Genomic DNA, 17,994 nt, shown 5'->3' with positions numbered 1-17,994 from the left:
ATGCCCTTGATCTAAATTTCAGATAAACAAATTCTCATGTTTTGCATAACATCATTGACAACATCGTCATACTTTATTGCTTCTTGCAGAATTGATTTTGTGCGTTAGAATTCCTGCGTATGGACGGAAGTTTCATTTATGACGTTTCGAGTTAGGCCTGAGGGTTGACGATTTTAGAAAACAAAAATCAAGGGAAGGGTACGGTAATGGGAAAAATTTAGTTTTCATTTTTGCCACCCCTTAAAGGATTTCGACGTTCAGTTGCAGATCAAAGGCATGACTGCGTGGTGGGGAGAAAATCGCGCTGTGCGAAGCCCAAACATTTCTGAAAGGATTGTGCAATTCAAATGGTGGACAACATGTCATACTTTTGTGTTAAAGAAAGTTGCTCTTGAATTGGCTTGGTGGTTTTCGAGTATTGCTCGTGGTTCACCCAAATATTCACCTCGATCTCGATTACGAGAGATTGGCCATCGACAGACACGTTCGCTTTGCTCCAGTGGATGCAACACTTGGTATATAAAGCTTGACATGTTCAGATGAAATTCAGTATTCTTTTCTTGGCAAGAATTTCCATTGTTAAAAGCTACTTTCGTCCCTTAACATCATCATCATGTCTATTCAACTGATTGTAAGTCAAATGTTCTTTTATGATTTTCAGACGTTTGTGGCTCAAAATGAAATGATGAAGGAATAACCCTCACGTTTCGTATATGTTTCCTTTCTCTTAACAATACATTCTATATATGGTTGCAGATTGTTGTTGCTCTAGTGGTTGGAGCTTCCGCTTCTGCTGTTCCCAATTATAGACCCCCTCGTCCAGTATACGGCGCTCCACCCAGATACGAATACGTCGAGATTCCGCATTGCGCTAAAAACACAACAAAATCCTGGTGTCTCGAAGATTCTGAATATCCTCAACATGAAGTCCAACAAGCTCTCGATGTGCACTACCAGGCCGTCCTCGCTTTCTACAAGGACAAATTGGCCAGCACAGAAAATTCTGTCGATGGATTGGACAAGTTGAACGACGAGGTTTACCTTTGCCCGAGTTCCACTGGCTACATCCGTCCACTTCGTGCCATCAACGTCGATGGCAAATGGCGCACAATTATCAACAACGTCGAGTCTTATGGCATCAAGTACACTCAAACTGCTCGTGTGGAAGAGTGTGATGTTGTTGTTGGGACCAGTTGTCCCTTAGTCGAGTCGTGCTACGCCTCGAAATGCATCCAGAAGAACATCTTCCATCGCTTTTTGGTTTACAATCCTTATGATGAAAATTTCCCATTCGCAATTGAGAAATTCAAACTTCCTGGCTCGTGCGGATGTGTCGTCGGAGCTTTCCACTTTTGAAGATATTCAGCGCTTTCAAACAATCCGCTTGATGGCTGTGACTGTACAAGATTCGTTCTAACTGTATAGGCACTGAATCCGTTAAATAATTTAAATTTATTTATAAAAAAGAAATAAATTCATTTGGCATTTATTTAACGTTTATTCTTACTTGCAGGACTTGCGCTTTTACTGACCTTTTCTGTTAACGGAATTTGATTATTTCCATACTACATTTGCAAGGAGGTTATTCTAAAGTAACTGTTTCGCTACTTGTACGTATCAGAAGGCATTTTAATTCGAAAAATGAAGGCCCACATCCGACAAACAACACTGTGCGATCAGCGTAAAGAAGAGAGCAACCTCCCAATTTCTAATTGCATAGTTCCTTGTGTACAAAGTAATTGGATTAGCTACGATTTACCATCACCGTTGCTTCTTCAGCAAATGCTAGTTGTTACCAACTTTCCATCAATTATTTGGCAAGCAAAAAAAAAGAGCAGTTTCGTTTCGACAGTTCCTTTTTCAACATGACCTGTGTGCAGCCTGAAGCCTCTACATTTTTTTGTTTCTGGTTTTGAATAATCCAGACAATTCTGTGTGACAAAAAAAAAGGTAATAACAAGAAAATTGGAGAAAGAAAAGAATCTAACTGCAGAGCAACGGTTTTTCTTGTCTTTCACGTCTAGGAGGATCAGCAAACATTTCTCCGACGTTGGATCGTGAAACATTCAAAGTGGCTAGCTTCCTAATGCAGCACAAACACAATAAGGTAAAAATATGCTATTAAAATTTTTTAGATTTGACGTGAAGAGTCTCAAAAACAACGGTGTAGTATTCAAGCAACTACTCTCGGAGCAAATCGACCAAGGCCATCGAGGAACCGGATTGGTATGCATCAACCTTGCCGTAATTACGGCTTAGCGTTGAGTTACGCTAGATCGTTCATTCTGTCTGGGCATTTGAAATCAGGTTAATTCCATTGCGCAGTGAAGCCGTCGGCTGCAACTGTAGCCACCGTAATTGCAGTCATTATTTCTCGCTGTTATTATTGATCGTTCCCGAAATATTATCGAACGTTCCCGCTAACCTGTACAGCAGCCTTGAGCTTCGTCTTGTTTGTGTTACCTGCATGTCGACGAACCTTAAACTTTTTTTGGAACATACGGAAGTTCGAGCAATCGAGAAATATCTCTTATTGATCAATGTTTTGTTTGGAGACATTGGCGATTAACAAGGTGTTTCGACGTTGCATTAGTTTCATTTTAATGAGTACGCTTATCGATAAATGCTTCCCTAACCGAATTTGTTGCATGTCACGAGCATTTTAATAATTGCCTGTTTCTTTCCGAGATTAGAATGGGCCCAACGGTTACCGTTAGGAATAGAATGCGATCGGGCTGATAGAACATTTTCATCGCCATGGCAAGTTAAACCAGTTTCTTTTCAAACAGGATGGCGTAAACGAAAATAAAGACCTGTCTCAATCAATCTGAGATGGAGGTACAACGCGCTTCGTTGAAGATGTCCTTCGTCGTTACTGATACAAAACTCAACTTCCAAATGGAAATTACTAGCCGTAAAACGATATTGCGGAAACGTTCGAATCGAATTATTAACACAAAATCATGTGTCCATACAATGTCAGTGTATTCTAACTGAGTCGCCGAAGAAAGAAAAGACAACAACATCTTGTATGGCATTCATTTCAGCTGTCCTACACAATCAGCGTGAATGAATGCAACTGATTTTGTTTTCCTAGGACGTGACCCAGCACTCGGGTTAATCAGTTCAATTGTGGCGTTTAAAACAGACAGCATTGCTTGTTGCCAAAAAAACGAGTGCGACAGGTCTTGTAGATGGAATAGCTGGTACAATCTGTGCTGCTCGAGCACGAAGCTGTTCACAAACGTTATTTTCAGTTCCGAGAAAGAGCAGCCTTATTTTGGACAAAATGAGACTTACAGAATGGACGACAGAAAGTTTCGTCGTTCTCAGATGGATCTTCGGCGTCAGTGGGAGCACCGGTTGCGAACATAATAGCCATCACAGCAAAGACGACGACAAAGAGCTAATTTTTTAAAATGTCGTATAAACAAGTTTGAAAAGCGCTTAGGAAAAGAAAAAACTTTTAAACAATGATACATACGAAGAATTTTTGCTGGAACATTTTTGTTAGTGCTGCAAATCGTCGTTGAACGGCAATGATTGCAGAAGAGCTGCTCGCTTTTATATACCCATTTTTTGAGGGACATCTGTAACGTCACGAACGATTTGATCAGCCCTTAAACAATGAGGCTTTATGTAACAGTATAGCCCATTCGTTGAATTAGGCAGTACAGGTGTTGCACCTGTATCAACAGTAAATTATCCTTTTTGTATGAGTTCGTTAGCTATTGTTTCCATGCGGATCTCTACCTGACAGGCTAGTTCTCATAGCCAGACGCACATATGCTTTTATACGTCATTACCCCAAGTTACTTACGGCGACTTACAAAGTAAAATATGTCTGATGACGACTGCGTTAACAATGAACGGTGTGCTTTCCAAACAGCATTATTGCCTGTTATGAAAAACTTATTTAGTTATAGAGCTTAACAAGCGAACCTTTACTGACATGGATCGATAACCTTAAATTTAATTTAGAAAACTGGCAAGTGAAACGAAGACTAGATTGATAAATAGAAACGTGTTGTCTCTCCTTTGTTTCTGGATCCAATCCATCAACGGGATTGCCCACTACAACAACACGCCAATGCGGATTTCGTTGTGCTATTCTTGCGCGTTGTGTTACAGTTAGCATAGTGATAGGTAAAAAATTTGGATTGCAAGAGTTCCACGGAAATTGTCGCCGTTATTCCGTGAATTCGTCCTACCAAACACGTCAGGGATTGCAAATCGAAGCGTGCACATGATTCTAGTGTGGGTTGGAATTATCAATGCCAAGATCGGTTTATTCGTTTGCCATTGAAATATTTGGTTTTCGGATTAGACACGGCATAGAAAATTGAAGTGAAAAATTTAAAGGTCATTACATAAAGCTACGCGTGCAATCGAAATGAAAGCAGAACACGTGGAGGGAGAATCAGGGGAAGGGTTAACTATTTTTCGGAGAAATTGAAAGCATACCACGCCTTGAAAACGAAAAGCAAAAGGACAAATTTGGTGGGAGAGGGACGCATTTCCCTAATTGCTTCCATTCCTACATTATCGGAAGACTAGAAAAGCTCGCTCAGTTCTCACTTTTTTCTCACACTTGCTGCAGCTGTGTACGGAAGCACAAGTCCCATCAACTAAAAGGAAGTTCGTGATTGTTAAATAGTGTGCGTTAATTGTGTGTACTAGTTTATCATTCATCAATTTCAGAAGCTGACGTGCCTAGACCACCGAATGAATTTTGGAAGGTCAGTGTTGTTTAATCCTATGGCCTTCGATTGTTTCATTCAACTGTCTGTGCTGTGTCAAACACTGAGAACGCGTAAGAGCTTGTCATACTTTTCCTGTGACGTAATCCCATCGCAATTGCAAGCATCCTTGTGTAAGCAGTACAGATGTGCTTGTCGCTATCCACTTTTACGAATGGCATCGCCCTAACGTATATTCAATGTCAAATCGTTTGGTGGTACGTCCTATTCTTTTACAACAGGCACGATTTCTTGTCGTCAAACGAGTGTTACAGGATTTTCAGTGTGCATAGTTTACACAATCTATGCTAGCATGACATTCAGCAATTTTCAAGAGGATATTGTGTGCCATTAATCACTGTCTAGTTGACTATTCAGTGCTGAGGGTCGCTGGTGTTAAACAACCCATTTATCTCACTCACTTAGCAGCTGCTCGGGACTTAATAGTGTTTATGCTTAATATCTACAGTCAAATAGAAAGATGTGCTGTGCCATGTTGATATTTCAATTTCGATTCACCTGAAAACGATGCGTCATTATCTTTCGCTATTGTTCCAGTTACATTTTCCAACTACTTGCGTGGACAGCTCTTGCGTAATCTCCGGATTTGTATCCGGATGACCTGATTATTCTTTGCCTCTACATATTACATTTATTCATTTGTATCCTGTTCGGGAATATGTTGGAACAGGTGTGTAACTTGCATTGTTAAGCCTATCAATGGGACTATTATTCACTAGCTTGAATCAACAAAGCTGTAGTCTGTTACGTAATAGGCTCACCTACAGCATTGATCCAACATTGGGTACTTCATTGGATTGTCGTTGCATTTCGACTTTTTTTTGCAGATAACCTGAGAAATAGTACGTTTTCTTGTATCATCCTACTCAACATGTAGCTACAACTTGTTTGTATTTTCAGGATGCTACGGCTTGCGCCGAAAGCCTTGTAGAGTAATAACAGCCTCTAGTATCAAGTAATTTCAATCGCCTCGTCGCCGTTGAAACATCACAAAACAAGTTTGGAACGTTCATTGTTTTTTGCCGCTTGCTTTTTATTTTAACGAGAATATTGGGCTTTGGTATTCCCCACTTACACGACTGTGTCTAATTTATTTTTTTTTTCTCCCGGAAAAATCCAGTTGCGGATGATTCTATCTCTGGACTGCTGTTCAGAAAAAAGGGTTGGACTCCTAGTTTGGGTTACAAGCAAGACATACATGGTCTTCCAAAGTCCCTCCTTCGCTATTCTGCAGTGCCAAAAGGCCTTGTTTTTTTTTCAGATGTTTTTTTGTGGAAGATTCCGTGCAGTACGAATTTTGCAACCTTACTGTCCGGTTGGGTCGTTCTATGTGGTGATCCAGTTCGTACGCTTTGACGTCTCTGAATTAAACTGTAACGAAATAAGGTTAGAATGCAAGTGAAGTGGTTGTGTGTTCTCTTAATAGCTCCGATCGTTTCCGTAATCGCATCATCGGTTAGTCCGTCTAATGGTAAGTTAAATATTTCTTTTTCGTTTTAGTTAACTAATCGAATTTTGTATCGCATTTTTGTTCCCTTCACGTTCACCACTGGAGACTTACAGGATAATCAGTATGTTGCTCATTACGGATGGATTTATAGATTAAAAGTTTTTCACCAGTTACCTTTTCTAATCGGTTAGGAATGGACGGGCAACACGTCAGCTTAGCTTTGTAACGAGGCAATTAGTAGCAAACTCAACTACAGTTAACATTGCTTGTGCTAAATTGGTCAATGTCACGGGACCGTGTCGTCGTCGTCGAGGACTTTGGGCAGAAGAGCCCATAGTTCTGTCTTTTGACGAAGAGACGGAGAAACTAACTGAGATTTTGTTTACACCCCCGTACAAGTAAGATAGAAGGGGTTAATCACGACATGTAGGGTTTTTATATAACTTAATTTTTCGTGAACTTAGGCTGGAGCCAACTCAAATACCTAATGTAACCGTGAACGATGTCCCGAGCAGTTCTACCAGTGGCACAACCGTTACGAGTGTCGAGGATGGTCGGCTGATTACATCCATGCGTGAATCGAGACATCGTGATTCACCTCATTCCCGAATCTATTTCCCTTACATACTCGGCTTGGTTACGAGGTTTATTTCAGCACTGACTGCTGGTAGGCCGTCGTCTACCATTCAAGTGACCCCTATTCTCGATGGTGGTATTTTGCCTGTTTTTGAATCTTCACAAGCTGAGGTCACTGTTACCGTGACCAATACGTTCTTTGTCCAGGTTTGCACCCCTTCTCCGTTTCCTTTTTCGGAATGTCTTCAGTTCCGCAAACGCAATTAAGTGTTTGCATCAACATTAATTTATAGTCAGGTTGCTTTTGCTCACATGTTATTTATTTGAACGATTCTATTTATTGAATACCTGTTTTAACGAATGCTTCGGTCAATGTGCTCTATTTATTGAAAAGATTCATATAACGCAAGTGTTTGCAGTTAAAAAATTCTTTCGCGCTGTAAGGCTTTAACTGAAACGGATTATTTAATTGGTATGTATTAATAGAACTGGTTCTCTTTTGTTTGAAATTCAAATTTCAACATCGCTGGTGGGTCGAAGACGAGTGGAAAATTCCTAGGAAAAGGAGTTTACAAATAACAGGTGACAGGTAAAAATAGTGGTTCCTATAATTACCGGTTGGCGAGCGCCATCAGCCGGTTTCTAGTCTTTTCAGTAAAATCTTTTAGGTATGTGACACGAGCACGTTGATGGGAATTTGAAGATATCGATAAACAAACCCTTGGTGACATCGCACGGATCGTAGGATAACATGCGTTGGTAAATATATTTTTGGACGCATTTTGTGCGATAGCAAGGGGCTATAGTTCTGCAAGAAGCTCCGGGAAATAAACATGTTTCGAAACGTTGAGTTTGCGTGTAATTGTCTTGCACAATCACTCGCCATTCGCCTTCCACGTTCAATGCTCTTTTAGGGCGGACGTAAAGGACATCGCTGGGGCAAACATATCCATCGCCACCGACCCAGTTACCTCTTGAAAATGGACTACCGTTGTACAGCGAATAATCAAAGTGCTTTTCCTCCAACGACGTGACACCATCCACCAAATTATCTGCCGATTGGGCTGCAACATCGGCGTGTTTCTTCGACACCAACGGGTCGTATTCGATGTAGTACTGTTTTCATTAAATTTAAATTGTGTAAGCACAATTGTTGTTAAATGAATTTAATGTTTACCTTTATGTCTTTTTCAGGATAGTCGACGTCTTTCAAACAAAACGTTTCGTTCAAATTTTTCACGCAGTTTGGCGGAGAGCGGGGATCGCAGTAAACGTATTCAACTCGTTTACCTTGGGGTAGTGGACTGTTGGGGTTCTGGCGAGGCTTTGAACGTTGAAGGAAAGATGCTTTCCTTTGATGGAGTGAAGGTCTATTAGTTGTGGCCTTTTGTGATTGTGAAAATACGCCAGCAATCAGCATAGCTGAAACCAACAACTGTTGAGAAAAGTATATTTTTTACCTTAACTTTAAAAGAGTCTAAATGTTTGAAATTTACTTACAATAGACAATTTCATTTTTGAAAATTGAATTCTAGATAACCGAAATCAGCAGAGAGTTTAAAGTGTAGCTTGTTCAAATTGAATGGACCGACTGGTGCAAGTTTCAGGACACTGTCAGCTAGTTATATACGCTGCCAAAACTGTCTCCACTTACAAGTTTCACTCTGTTTTCATTCTTACGTCATTCGTGTTAATCATCAGCCTAATTTTCCCTTTTTAAGAACGTGCCGTTTGCTTCGAGTTTGCGGTGTCCCATTTGATCGATCGGTTACCGTTAGTGAAATGCTCATCAGTCATTACTTCCTCGTATGCCTAAGTGATCCATTTGTTGTCAACATTTTCATCCTACAACATCACGCAGTTTCGGGACTTTCAAGAAAAATTTCATCTTCAAAAGAAAGTAATTACAAGAAAAGAAGTGGTAGATTAACCTAGATGATGGAAACGGAACAATGGAAATGATGCCGAGGCGGTTCACTCAATTTTTACCTGTGCCATCTCGGTTGGTGAAATTCTTTTGAGGCACCTCTTTTCGTCAGCTTCTCTCCTCGCTGCAGTATATAAGAGTTAAACCATTTCCATTTGCAATAGCAGTCGATACCTGTCCAGCATTCAGTCCAAGTTTTCATCCCGTTGCCACTCGCCACTTAAAAATGATCAAGTCTATTCTGTTGACGGTAAGAGTTATTCAATCATTTGCCTAAGATTGACTTGTATTTCTACGATTAGCTAAAGCTTGTTGTGCAATTTTTCTAGGTCTTTGCTTCATTAGTAGTTGCTGTCTTGTCGTCGCCCGAGCCTGCCGAGTTAAAGCCAGTTAATGGTCCTCAACCCAAGTACGAGAAAATTGAAATTCCTCACTGTGCTAAAAACACAACAAAGGCCTGGTGTCTCGAAGACTCTGAATATCCTCAATACGAGATCCAACAAGCCCTGGAACGTCACTACCAAGCTGGCGTCTTAGACTTGTACAAGGACGTGCTGGCCAAGACTTCCAGTTCAGTTGATGGAATCGATAAGTTAAACGATGAAGTTTACCTATGCCCGAGTTCCACCGGTTACGTCCAACCTCTTCGAGCCATCAACGTGGAAGGCAAATGGCGAACGATCGTCAATCGGGTCGAATCTTACGGCGTTAAATACACGCAAACTGCTCGTGTAGAAGAGTGTAATGTTGTAGTTGGCACCAGTTGCTCTTTGGTGCCTTCTTGTTACCCATCGAAATGCGTTCAGAAGGCTGTGTTCAATCGTTTTTTAGTTTACGATGCCAATGAGTACACTTTCCCATTCTCTATTGAGAAATTTAGACTGCCCGGTTCGTGCAGCTGCGTTGTTGGTGCTTTCCACCTTTAAAATTCATCTGTAATCTTTAACTAAACTTTTTGGTGAGAAGAAGCACATCCCTTCTATACCAGAGTTAACGTAGTGCGAATACATAATAACTTTCTCCTGTTCTATTTTATTCTTACTTGAATGCAATGTTTATTTCGTGCAATCGGCTAATATATTAAGACACAATTTGGTTCTCTTCGTTTGACTTTTAAGGAAAAAATGCACCGACAACGCAACCGCAAGAAGCAGGCAACTCGAAATTTTCGATAGCAAAGGGAAAGTGTAATCGTAAGGATCATAGACCAAGAAGCGGTGGAAGACGTTCTTCTGGATGCATTTGGAATCGTAGCAAGACGGGACCAACGGGCAAGTGGATCCGACTTCTACGTCACATTCCTCAATGCGAGCCGATTGTGTGAACAGATAACCATAAGACTCGACTTTGTTGACGATAACTCGCCATTTACCATCGACATTGACGGCTCGCATGGGTTGAACGTAAGCAGTAGAACTTGGGCAGAGATACGTTTCTTCATCTAAATCTTTCAGGTCATCGACCGAATTGGACGTAGTTGCTTTAACGTCTTTGTAGAGTGCCAAGACTTGTTGGTAGTGTTGGTCTAAAGCCTTCTGGACATCGTAGATTGGATAATCTGGATCAGACAGACACCACGGCTTGGGATTGTTCTTGGCGCAGGCAGGTACATCTTCGTATTTGGCTGCCGGATAACCCGGTTTATAAGGTGGAGGGACGTACGATGATTTCCTGTTAGCCATCGTGACAACCATCATGGTAGCAAAAATCTGTTGGTAAAGCATTTAAAATTATGACGTTTATTGAAGTAACTGATATTTATCAACTTACCAAAAGTTTAAATGCCATTTTTCTATTCTTTTTCTGTGTTTTTTAAGGTCCACCGTTCAGTTTGTTGTGCTGGAATCAGCGTTTGAAAATTGTCTGACTTTTACAAGACAATAGCGCTCTAATTTTATACCTGTCCGTAGTCTCCGAATATGATGGGAACACCTGTGGAGCAGCGGCGGTCCAATGACGGAACAGCATGTGAGCTAGTCCGAAAGAAAACGAGAGTAAGGTCTTCGTTTATTTTGTTACCTTTGATTGATCAAGCGTGAATGAACGCTAGGCAGACGTGTCGACGTGTTAATTGCGCAAATCGCTTTTCCAATTTTCTTTTAGAGAACACAGGACACACATCAATTTCGCGCTATAGAACGAAATTTCCATTTTCACTTGACGCAACTTCTTTCAGTTTCTATTAATAGGTTATTCAGTTTTCAATGACACTTAAGCGATCGGCCTTCCCAAGTCGCCAATCAAGCGGGCGGGAACCGTGTTACGAAATGCGTTGCAACCAAGGCTGGTATTTATTGGATTAATTGCCAGTTTGACACAGAAGCGTAACGATTGTTTTACTTGCAGTTTTATACTTTCCGAAAGAAATGGGGAAGAATAGCGTTAGAGAAAACGTGCAAGGTGTTTACTATAGTTAACGTATTGCACAGAGCAATGGATAACAACGTCCAATATCTTTACAGGGTATAAATAGTGATGGGGGCAACTGATAAACGCCAACAGTTTCCAACTTGACTTTCAATAGCAAACATCAAGTTGCAACAATAAGCGGCCAATTGTTTAGGCTACAGCACTTTTAAAAAGATGGCATTGCAAATGGTAAACTAAAAATTTTGTTGTGACTAATATTTTAAATGATATTTAAATGAATCTTTTGTTAACATATTGTTTTTTTGTTACATATACAGATGTTACTTGGTTTGCTGATTGTTGCCGCATTGGCCGAACCGGAGCCGAAGGCGGAACCTGCTGCAGATCCACAATATTATCCGAAATACGAGCCCAAATATCCGCAGCCATCGTATTCTAAACCATCCTACAAACCCAGTTATCCTGCATACCCTGAATATAAGCCGAGTTACGACTATTCTTACAAGAAAGACAGCTATTACTGTGATCCTCGTACTCCACCCAGATGCGCCAACTCGTCCGCCACGTTCTGCCTCAGTGACTACGAATATCCATCTCGAGAAATTCAGGTAAAAATGATACCACAAATTATTTACAAACTCAAACTAATCTATTCGATGCATTTTATCAATAGTATGCCATCGAATACGACCCGCTGATTTTGAAGAAATACGCTGATGTCCCCGTCCAATCGGCTGACAATTTAGTGGAGGGCGTTAGCTCGTCCGAAGAAGACAAATTCGATTATTCTCACTACAACGGAAAAACCTTCGACCAGAGCAACTGGATCGGAGGCGCAGGATACATCTGCCCTAGCGACGTTATATATGCACGACCTAAACGCGCTTTGAACGTTGAAGGTGAATGGCGTGTCATTGTTCAAGACGTAGCCTATTACACTCAGACCCAGCGTGTTGAAACGTGCTTGTTTGCTGGAGCATCGTGCCGCACTCTGGCACCCTGTCACCGCAGTTCGTGCGTCCAGAAATACGTCTACCATCGTATGCTTTCCTTTGACCCCTGCAATGCTCAAAGAGGCCTTTTTATTGACATTTACAAGTTGCCATCAGCTTGCTCCTGTCGTATACCCGCTTGACTGGAACTCCAACGTTGCTGACTCTGAAAGAAGACGAATATTTCATTATAACCCCGAAAGTGGAATAATATATGACTAAGAGGTTCTTTAATGTTTCCACTGTTTCTCATTACCGCGCACGGTTTGGCAGCTTACAATTAACCAGGTTACATTTAAGTGTTTAACGATTTCAGCCATTTATTTCAATTGCAATTTTTTTAGTTGAAGATCAAACTGAACGATTGCAGTCAATATGCAAAAAAAAATTACAATTAATCGATTTGGACATGATCGATCTAGTTGTCAATTGATTGCAACAAAAAACTCAGTCCAATCTGGGCATGATATGCTAAGTTAGCAGGTTTTCTAGAATTTTTGAGTTTGCTGTTTAGCTACAACCCCATAGAAAAAGAAAGTAGTCTGTCTGTCTTTGCCGGCCGTTAAGTGAGCAGCACGTGGTTGAAACTAAATTTTGCTTATTATAGCTCCATTTAAAAGAAAAAATGGTAGCGCGACTAATATCGCGGCAATTAATGGGACTGTTTTATGGAAAACGTTTATATGATTCACTGTATGTTTTGAGGGTACTTTTGTTGAAATGAAAAAAATTTGATAGTTCAAGTAATGCTAATCTCGTTGTCAGGTTCTATTGAGCTGAGGAACAATTTTCAGAACTTCGAAGAATAAACTAACCTAATCCTCTCGTGGCAGTCTATGCTTGCTAAATTGAAAAAATGTTTACTGAACTCTCACAAACTCTGATCCCGATCACAGGAATCCTTGTCCAACGATGGGGTTAATAATGTGTTCTGTTGTCTATTTTCCAGGAATTTATTTTTACGAAATGCCATGGATTGGCAGTTGATGATTAAAAGAATTGTTACTATTGCTGCAAGAAGTGAGAAGTCAAAAAGGTAACAGATCACTTAGATTCCTAACATATGGAATCAGACTTTATACATTGTTAATTCAGATGCATGATAACACTTGTGTTCTATGAAAATCTTATGCTGTTCTTCTATCCAACAGTTGACTGAAATCCAAGAAATAGACTTCATGAACAAAAATTGGACTTAATGGGATTCTACTAGCCCCTACAGACAAGGCATCCTGAAGAAAGTATTGTTCTTTGTCTTTTTAGGATAAAATTGGAGGTCCCTACAGTATGGGGATTAACTAGTATGGATTGCAATATTTATGTACTTTGAAGAATTTTTATCTGGATATCGCCGATTCCTTAAAACATGATTGAAGCTAGTTGGGTGGTGGCTTGGCACCTTTTCTAATAGACATTGTAAGCTTGTTTTAGAACTGAAAGGCTTGAAGAGCTTACCGTTTGGATAATTATTCAGAAAATTACCAAGTTTCCTAGGCTGCTGATAATGTTTCAGCTAATTTCAAGCCTTTTACAATGGTTCATCAGTAAAGTAAAGTTAGTAAATAACTTGGTTAAATCTGTTAGCCTGTTTCTGAACTTTGGGTGAACTTCTGGGTGAGGCATATTGTAAGCAAACACAAATAAACTGTATAATCATTCTTTTCTTCAAAGTGACAGTGTTATCTTTGGCAATGGATTATTGTGGAATAATCACTTGATGGGAGTCACATGAAGCAATATTTATGTAGCACAAGAGGTAACATAGTAATGTAAATTTAAATTAAACAAGTTTCCGTGTAATGCCTTAAATCGTTGATTTAGAGTAGTCCATACGGGAATACGAGGATTCCTTGCTAAAATGTAGAACCGGCAAGTAATGCAATTATTTAACGCAGATTATTACGGAGCGTTTGTTGATTAATGGGAAAACTTGGTAAGAAAAAGAAGCGTTGGAAAAAGTGGTAAGCAGATGTAAAGTATTCTATCACCCAGGTTATTTTGTTTGTTTTTTACTTTGTTTGGAATTGAATAGAACCAAAAGCCTGAATGAGTGTAGTGATTTGCTTGACTGTCAATTACAGGCATGGGATTCCAAGTATTGGCTTGGATTCACAACAGTTTTTGGCCTTAAATTCTTGATTTTAATTAAGCTTCAGAGGTTGCGGTTTTAGATTTGTGATGATTCTGGACAGGGTTACAAGATTCAGGACATTTGCTCAGATAAGGATATCAATGCATCTATGTAGGTAAATGATTCCCTTGTTTAAAACATTTAAAGCACCTGTTGATATTAACAGCAGAGCAAAAAGGTAATGAGACAAACAGAAACAGCATGATTCTTTGTTACAAAATAAGAAAATGAGTAAATATGTTTGTATATTGACTTACATATGTATTATTATATAGATTCGCTCGTCGGAAACGCCTTTATTGTGAAATTTTTATTTTATTTATTTATTTTTGGTTTCGAAACAATGCAGACGAAGGCGGGCAGCAATGCCAGTTCTCTTCCTGTCGGCGGTGGCGTTTGGAACCGTCCAGTGACGTTGGACCTGCGGAACAGTCGAGCAGAAAGAGCTTTCATTTTTGTTTTAACCAGCACAGCAGGTCAGAATAAAAGTGTTCCTATGTTAAGCATCAATAATTCTAAACAGAGATTTGGTGAATCACCAAATCGCAATAGAGTTAAAACAGCAAATAAGTATTCCTTTTCTCGTATTTCTCGAAAGAAATTAACTTATCCACTGAGGAACGAACAGTACACAGGGTGTTGTCGAAGAGGGACACGTGGATAAGGCAATGTTTCTCGCCGACCAACCATGTAAAAAAGTTGGTGGGTTCCTTTTATTGTAAATAGGTGAAATCGCTGAAAGATTTGTTTTTTTATTTGTTTTATTATAGTGGTGATCCAGCAAAAAGCAAGGTTCTGTTTAACATTGGGGACAAGACAGCTAAAACAATCAGCTTGTAAAAAGAAAACCAGTACGTAACTTAAATTAAAATTCATTGGGGGAAGACTTTAGGATGAATTACATTTGTTTGTTGTTTGTTCCTGCAGTGTTTTGTAAGGTATGTTTGAAGGATTGAAGATCTTTCTGCCAAGAAGTTATTGCTTTTAGTGGAAATAAGTCATCAGTGAGGACAAAGTGATGGGCTTGAATTGAGTTTTCCCATCAAAAGTGTCGCAAAAGAGTGTATCCAGCAGATTGATTCATCAGTTGAAACAAAAACAAAACATTTAAAGTTCTAGACAATGCTTTTGAGCAATGTTGTAATCGTAACATTTATTTCCCCCCCCCTATTAAGTGGTTTTGCATAGTGGTATTATAAAAACAATCTTTATTTTATGTTTTTCTTTCAGGAATTGGGTTTGCTGCTGTTCCTGGATGGACAATGAAAAACTGAAGCAATACCCTTTTCAGCTGGCAACTCACGTTCAAACTCATTTGGCAAGAAGACATCATTTATTTGGGAATATTTGTTCACGTAAATACAAGTATTTGTTGAGCGTTTTCCTCATTTGGGACTTACTCACCAAACATTTTTCATTCTTTAGGGTTTGTCGGATATGTGTAGGTGGCTTCAACACTTGGGATCTAGCAGCTATTACACTGGTGGTGTTGGCCCCATGAATCTTATTTATTTATTTTTTTTAAGCTGGGGAAGAAACAGTGAGTATTTGGTAATTAAAATTCCCTAAGGAGTTTGCAAATAATCAAATAATTCTTCTTTGAAGTGCACTTAGTTTCGTGGAAAAAAAAACTCTACATACAGCAAATAAGCGTCAATTTCAAACTGTAGGAAAAGAGATGATATAGAGGCAAAACTTGATTTTGAGTGAAGACAAATCTTCAAAAAGCCATCGCCTGTATTGCTATCTGTGTGCGTCGTTAGCATTGGGTAACTTGATGATTTTTTCTATTCTGAACGAAACTACATCGTTTTCTTCGAATGGTAGGATTGGTAGCGGAAAATTTCATGAATTATCGGAATGATTCTTTGTCATGGCAATTTTAAATCACATGGAATCCATTACAAGTTTAAGCGGTAGGTATCATCGTCAGTGACAGGTAACAATTGGCTTGCCAAACAAGAATTTTTGTTATTTCAGGTCCGTCAAACGGTATAGCCACTTCTATTCGATAACTGTTGTTTTACTACTTCGTTCCACTTAAGAATACGAACTTTAGCACCTTTGAAGCCAAATAACTAAAATACTAAAAGTTTCACGTAAAAGTGAATGTGATCTACGCAGTTCTCGTTAAACTTTGTAGCAAAATCGTGTGTAGCTTTTTATATTCTGATTTGAGTAGAAAATGAAATAAGGCTGATATTTTGTTTGAAAAATTTGGCTAAGAGTTTTGACATGGAATTCAATGAAATTTCTGAGGACAGAACCGTATATGGCAGTACAAGAAAAACAGCGTAAAGTATATGCTTTAGTGTTATATGTGTGCAAGTACTGTTTTCTTCCTTTTTTAAAACTGTTTTATATGGATCTCAAAAGATTTTCTGATGGCATGTGTCTAGACGTTATCTCTGAATCTGAAAATAAACATTTGTTTATACAACCCGCGTTGCTTGTAAATTAGGATAACAGATGGCGCTACCGTTGCCTTTGTGTTGTGAAAAAACTACGTGTTACAAGTGATAATCGTGCCCGAAAATTCTTAAATCTTAACAATGTAATTTCCCATTGATAATTTTTATCAAATTTATTGGTGTGTACATAAAGTATTGGAAGTTTTTTATTATTTTCTGTGTTTCTGAAGTGAGAAACATCAAGTGGATTATTTTTGTGCGATGAGAAAATTTGCAATCAGCTTGGCCAGCTACGAAATCCAAAAGCTATTTGCAACCTACTATTTTTACATTCTACCATGCTATTCAGTTGCACTGCGTTGAGAGGTATTAAAAATGAATTGGCATTCAGAATCCAATAGCCATGATTCTGTTTTTCAGATGTAGTTGGTGAAACGTTAATAGCAAAGGATACTGACCATGAAGAAAAATTAGAAATGACACAAGCCATATGAGTTGGAATACTATCATGCCAATGAAATCATTCTGCCACCTGTTCTTTGTTCATCACGTCATTCAGTTATGTGTGAGAAGGGCAATCTATGTGGTGTTTCAAATCATTTCTACGTAGCCCATTAAGTGGCAGGATTTTGTGTTGTGGAGTATGGTATTTGACGTAGATTTTGTCAATCGGTATCACATTGGCATGCGTTTATTTGTAGTTCGTGGAACTAAAACTCAAAAGGATGCTGTCTGCAAAGAAAATTCCCAACAATGCATCAATGGATTGGATACCTCACGTCATTCTTAGACTCTTTGCCCACTCATCATCTCTTCAGTTTCAATCTGGTAGAAGCAGTCTGTTCCTCTATATAGTGTTGTCAACGGTTAACAAACAATATTTTTGCAGCATCCCTTCTACTTTGCAATTCAACATACGTCTACGCTTTGTCGCCGTCGCCCCGTCTTCGCCTCGCCCGTCGCCCCGTCTTCGCCTCGCCCGTCGCCCCGTCTTCGCCTCGCCCGTCGCCCCGTCTTCGCCTCGCCCGTCGCCCCGTCTTCGCCTCGCCCGTCGCCCCGTCTTCGCCTCGCCCGTCGCCCCGTCTTCGCCTCGTCCGTCGCCCCATCTTCGCCTCGCCCGTCGCCACGTCTTCTCTTCACCTGTCGCGCCATCATCGCCTCGCCCGTCGCCTCGTGGTCGCCACGTCATCGCCACGTCATCGCCTGTTCTTTATGGTATCTTTGTATTTTGTAGTGTGTAATTGTAGTGCTAATTAACACGCTGGCTGCCACGCCACTTTTATCCCCTTTTTTTTTTAGCTGTATAGGGACGGGCCGCGCTGTTCTGCCTCATGGCCTATCTGCCATGAGGTGGAGCAGTTGCCACTGCCCAAGATT

At 39.9% G+C, this 17,994-nt stretch overlaps 5 protein-coding genes, 3 long non-coding RNA genes and 1 pseudogene across 8 annotated transcripts; 6 read left to right on the top strand and 3 right to left on the bottom strand.

The window, feature by feature from the left end:
- Positions 1-546: 546 nt before the first annotated feature.
- LOC130700148 (protein spaetzle-like) lies at positions 547-1,489 on the top strand. Its single transcript, XM_057522170.2, has 2 exons — positions 547-631; positions 757-1,489. Exons 1-2 carry the CDS (start codon positions 614-616, stop codon positions 1,354-1,356), a joined length of 618 nt encoding a protein of 205 aa, XP_057378153.1. The 5' UTR covers positions 547-613; the 3' UTR covers positions 1,357-1,489.
- A 1,584-nt stretch (positions 1,490-3,073) lies between these two features.
- Positions 3,074-3,514, bottom strand: LOC132088242 (uncharacterized). Its single transcript, XR_009421637.1, has 3 exons — positions 3,485-3,514; positions 3,301-3,406; positions 3,074-3,234 (listed from the first exon to the last, which is right to left on the bottom strand). It is a non-coding gene; the product is annotated as an uncharacterized LOC132088242 (long non-coding RNA).
- Positions 3,515-6,152: 2,638 nt separating this feature from the next.
- Positions 6,153-7,053, top strand: LOC130700535 (uncharacterized). Its single transcript, XM_057522583.1, has 4 exons — positions 6,153-6,215; positions 6,261-6,331; positions 6,402-6,608; positions 6,675-7,053. The coding sequence occupies exons 1-4, from the start codon at positions 6,153-6,155 to the stop codon at positions 7,051-7,053; spliced, it is 720 nt and encodes a 239-aa protein (XP_057378566.1).
- A 379-nt stretch (positions 7,054-7,432) lies between these two features.
- Positions 7,433-8,374, bottom strand: LOC130700140 (neurotrophin 1-like). Its single transcript, XM_057522161.2, has 3 exons — positions 8,287-8,374; positions 7,964-8,221; positions 7,433-7,902 (listed from the first exon to the last, which is right to left on the bottom strand). The coding sequence occupies exons 1-3, from the start codon at positions 8,299-8,301 to the stop codon at positions 7,438-7,440; spliced, it is 738 nt and encodes a 245-aa protein (XP_057378144.1). The 5' UTR covers positions 8,302-8,374; the 3' UTR covers positions 7,433-7,437.
- A 479-nt stretch (positions 8,375-8,853) lies between these two features.
- LOC130700146 (uncharacterized) lies at positions 8,854-9,763 on the top strand. The gene is made up of 2 exons (XM_057522168.2): positions 8,854-8,963; positions 9,043-9,763. The coding sequence occupies exons 1-2, from the start codon at positions 8,940-8,942 to the stop codon at positions 9,637-9,639; spliced, it is 621 nt and encodes a 206-aa protein (XP_057378151.1). The 5' UTR covers positions 8,854-8,939; the 3' UTR covers positions 9,640-9,763.
- LOC130700149 (uncharacterized) lies at positions 9,738-10,628 on the bottom strand (annotated as a pseudogene).
- Positions 10,629-11,180: 552 nt separating this feature from the next.
- On the top strand, positions 11,181-12,313 carry LOC130700137 (neurotrophin 1-like). Its single transcript, XM_057522156.2, has 3 exons — positions 11,181-11,311; positions 11,401-11,691; positions 11,757-12,313. Exons 1-3 carry the CDS (start codon positions 11,297-11,299, stop codon positions 12,216-12,218), a joined length of 768 nt encoding a protein of 255 aa, XP_057378139.1. The 5' UTR covers positions 11,181-11,296; the 3' UTR covers positions 12,219-12,313.
- A 251-nt stretch (positions 12,314-12,564) lies between these two features.
- On the top strand, positions 12,565-13,831 carry LOC130700163 (uncharacterized). The gene is made up of 4 exons (XR_009003658.2): positions 12,565-12,768; positions 12,841-13,111; positions 13,227-13,689; positions 13,747-13,831. It is a non-coding gene; the product is annotated as an uncharacterized LOC130700163 (long non-coding RNA).
- Positions 13,832-15,631: 1,800 nt separating this feature from the next.
- On the top strand, positions 15,632-16,577 carry LOC130700164 (uncharacterized). The gene is made up of 4 exons (XR_009003659.2): positions 15,632-15,746; positions 15,812-15,975; positions 16,034-16,122; positions 16,187-16,577. It is a non-coding gene; the product is annotated as an uncharacterized LOC130700164 (long non-coding RNA).
- Positions 16,578-17,994: the final 1,417 nt, after the last annotated feature.

The sequence above is a fragment of the Daphnia carinata genome, chromosome 8 (genome assembly GCF_022539665.2).
Source record: "Daphnia carinata strain CSIRO-1 chromosome 8, CSIRO_AGI_Dcar_HiC_V3, whole genome shotgun sequence".
NCBI lineage: Eukaryota > Metazoa > Arthropoda > Branchiopoda > Diplostraca > Daphniidae > Daphnia > Daphnia carinata.
The sequence above is the reverse complement of the archived record's forward strand: the minus strand, read 5'-3'. Positions and strand labels throughout refer to the sequence as shown.

Coding starts and splice junctions, on each gene's coding strand:
- LOC130700535 (XM_057522583.1), top strand. CDS start 6,153: ATGCAAGTGAAGTGGTTGTGTGTTCTCTTAATAGCTCCGATCGTTTCC. Junction 6,216..6,260: donor TTTCCGTAATCGCATCATCG/GTTAGTCCGTCT, acceptor TTTTCGTTTTAG/TTAACTAATCGAATTTTGTA. Junction 6,332..6,401: donor GGAGACTTACAGGATAATCA/GTATGTTGCTCA, acceptor CTAATCGGTTAG/GAATGGACGGGCAACACGTC.
- LOC130700140 (XM_057522161.2), bottom strand. Junction 7,903..7,963: donor ATCCTGAAAAAGACATAAAG/GTAAACATTAAA, acceptor TAATGAAAACAG/TACTACATCGAATACGACCC.
- LOC130700146 (XM_057522168.2), top strand. CDS start 8,940: ATGATCAAGTCTATTCTGTTGACG. Junction 8,964..9,042: donor TCAAGTCTATTCTGTTGACG/GTAAGAGTTATT, acceptor CAATTTTTCTAG/GTCTTTGCTTCATTAGTAGT.
- LOC130700137 (XM_057522156.2), top strand. Junction 11,692..11,756: donor ATCCATCTCGAGAAATTCAG/GTAAAAATGATA, acceptor TTTTATCAATAG/TATGCCATCGAATACGACCC.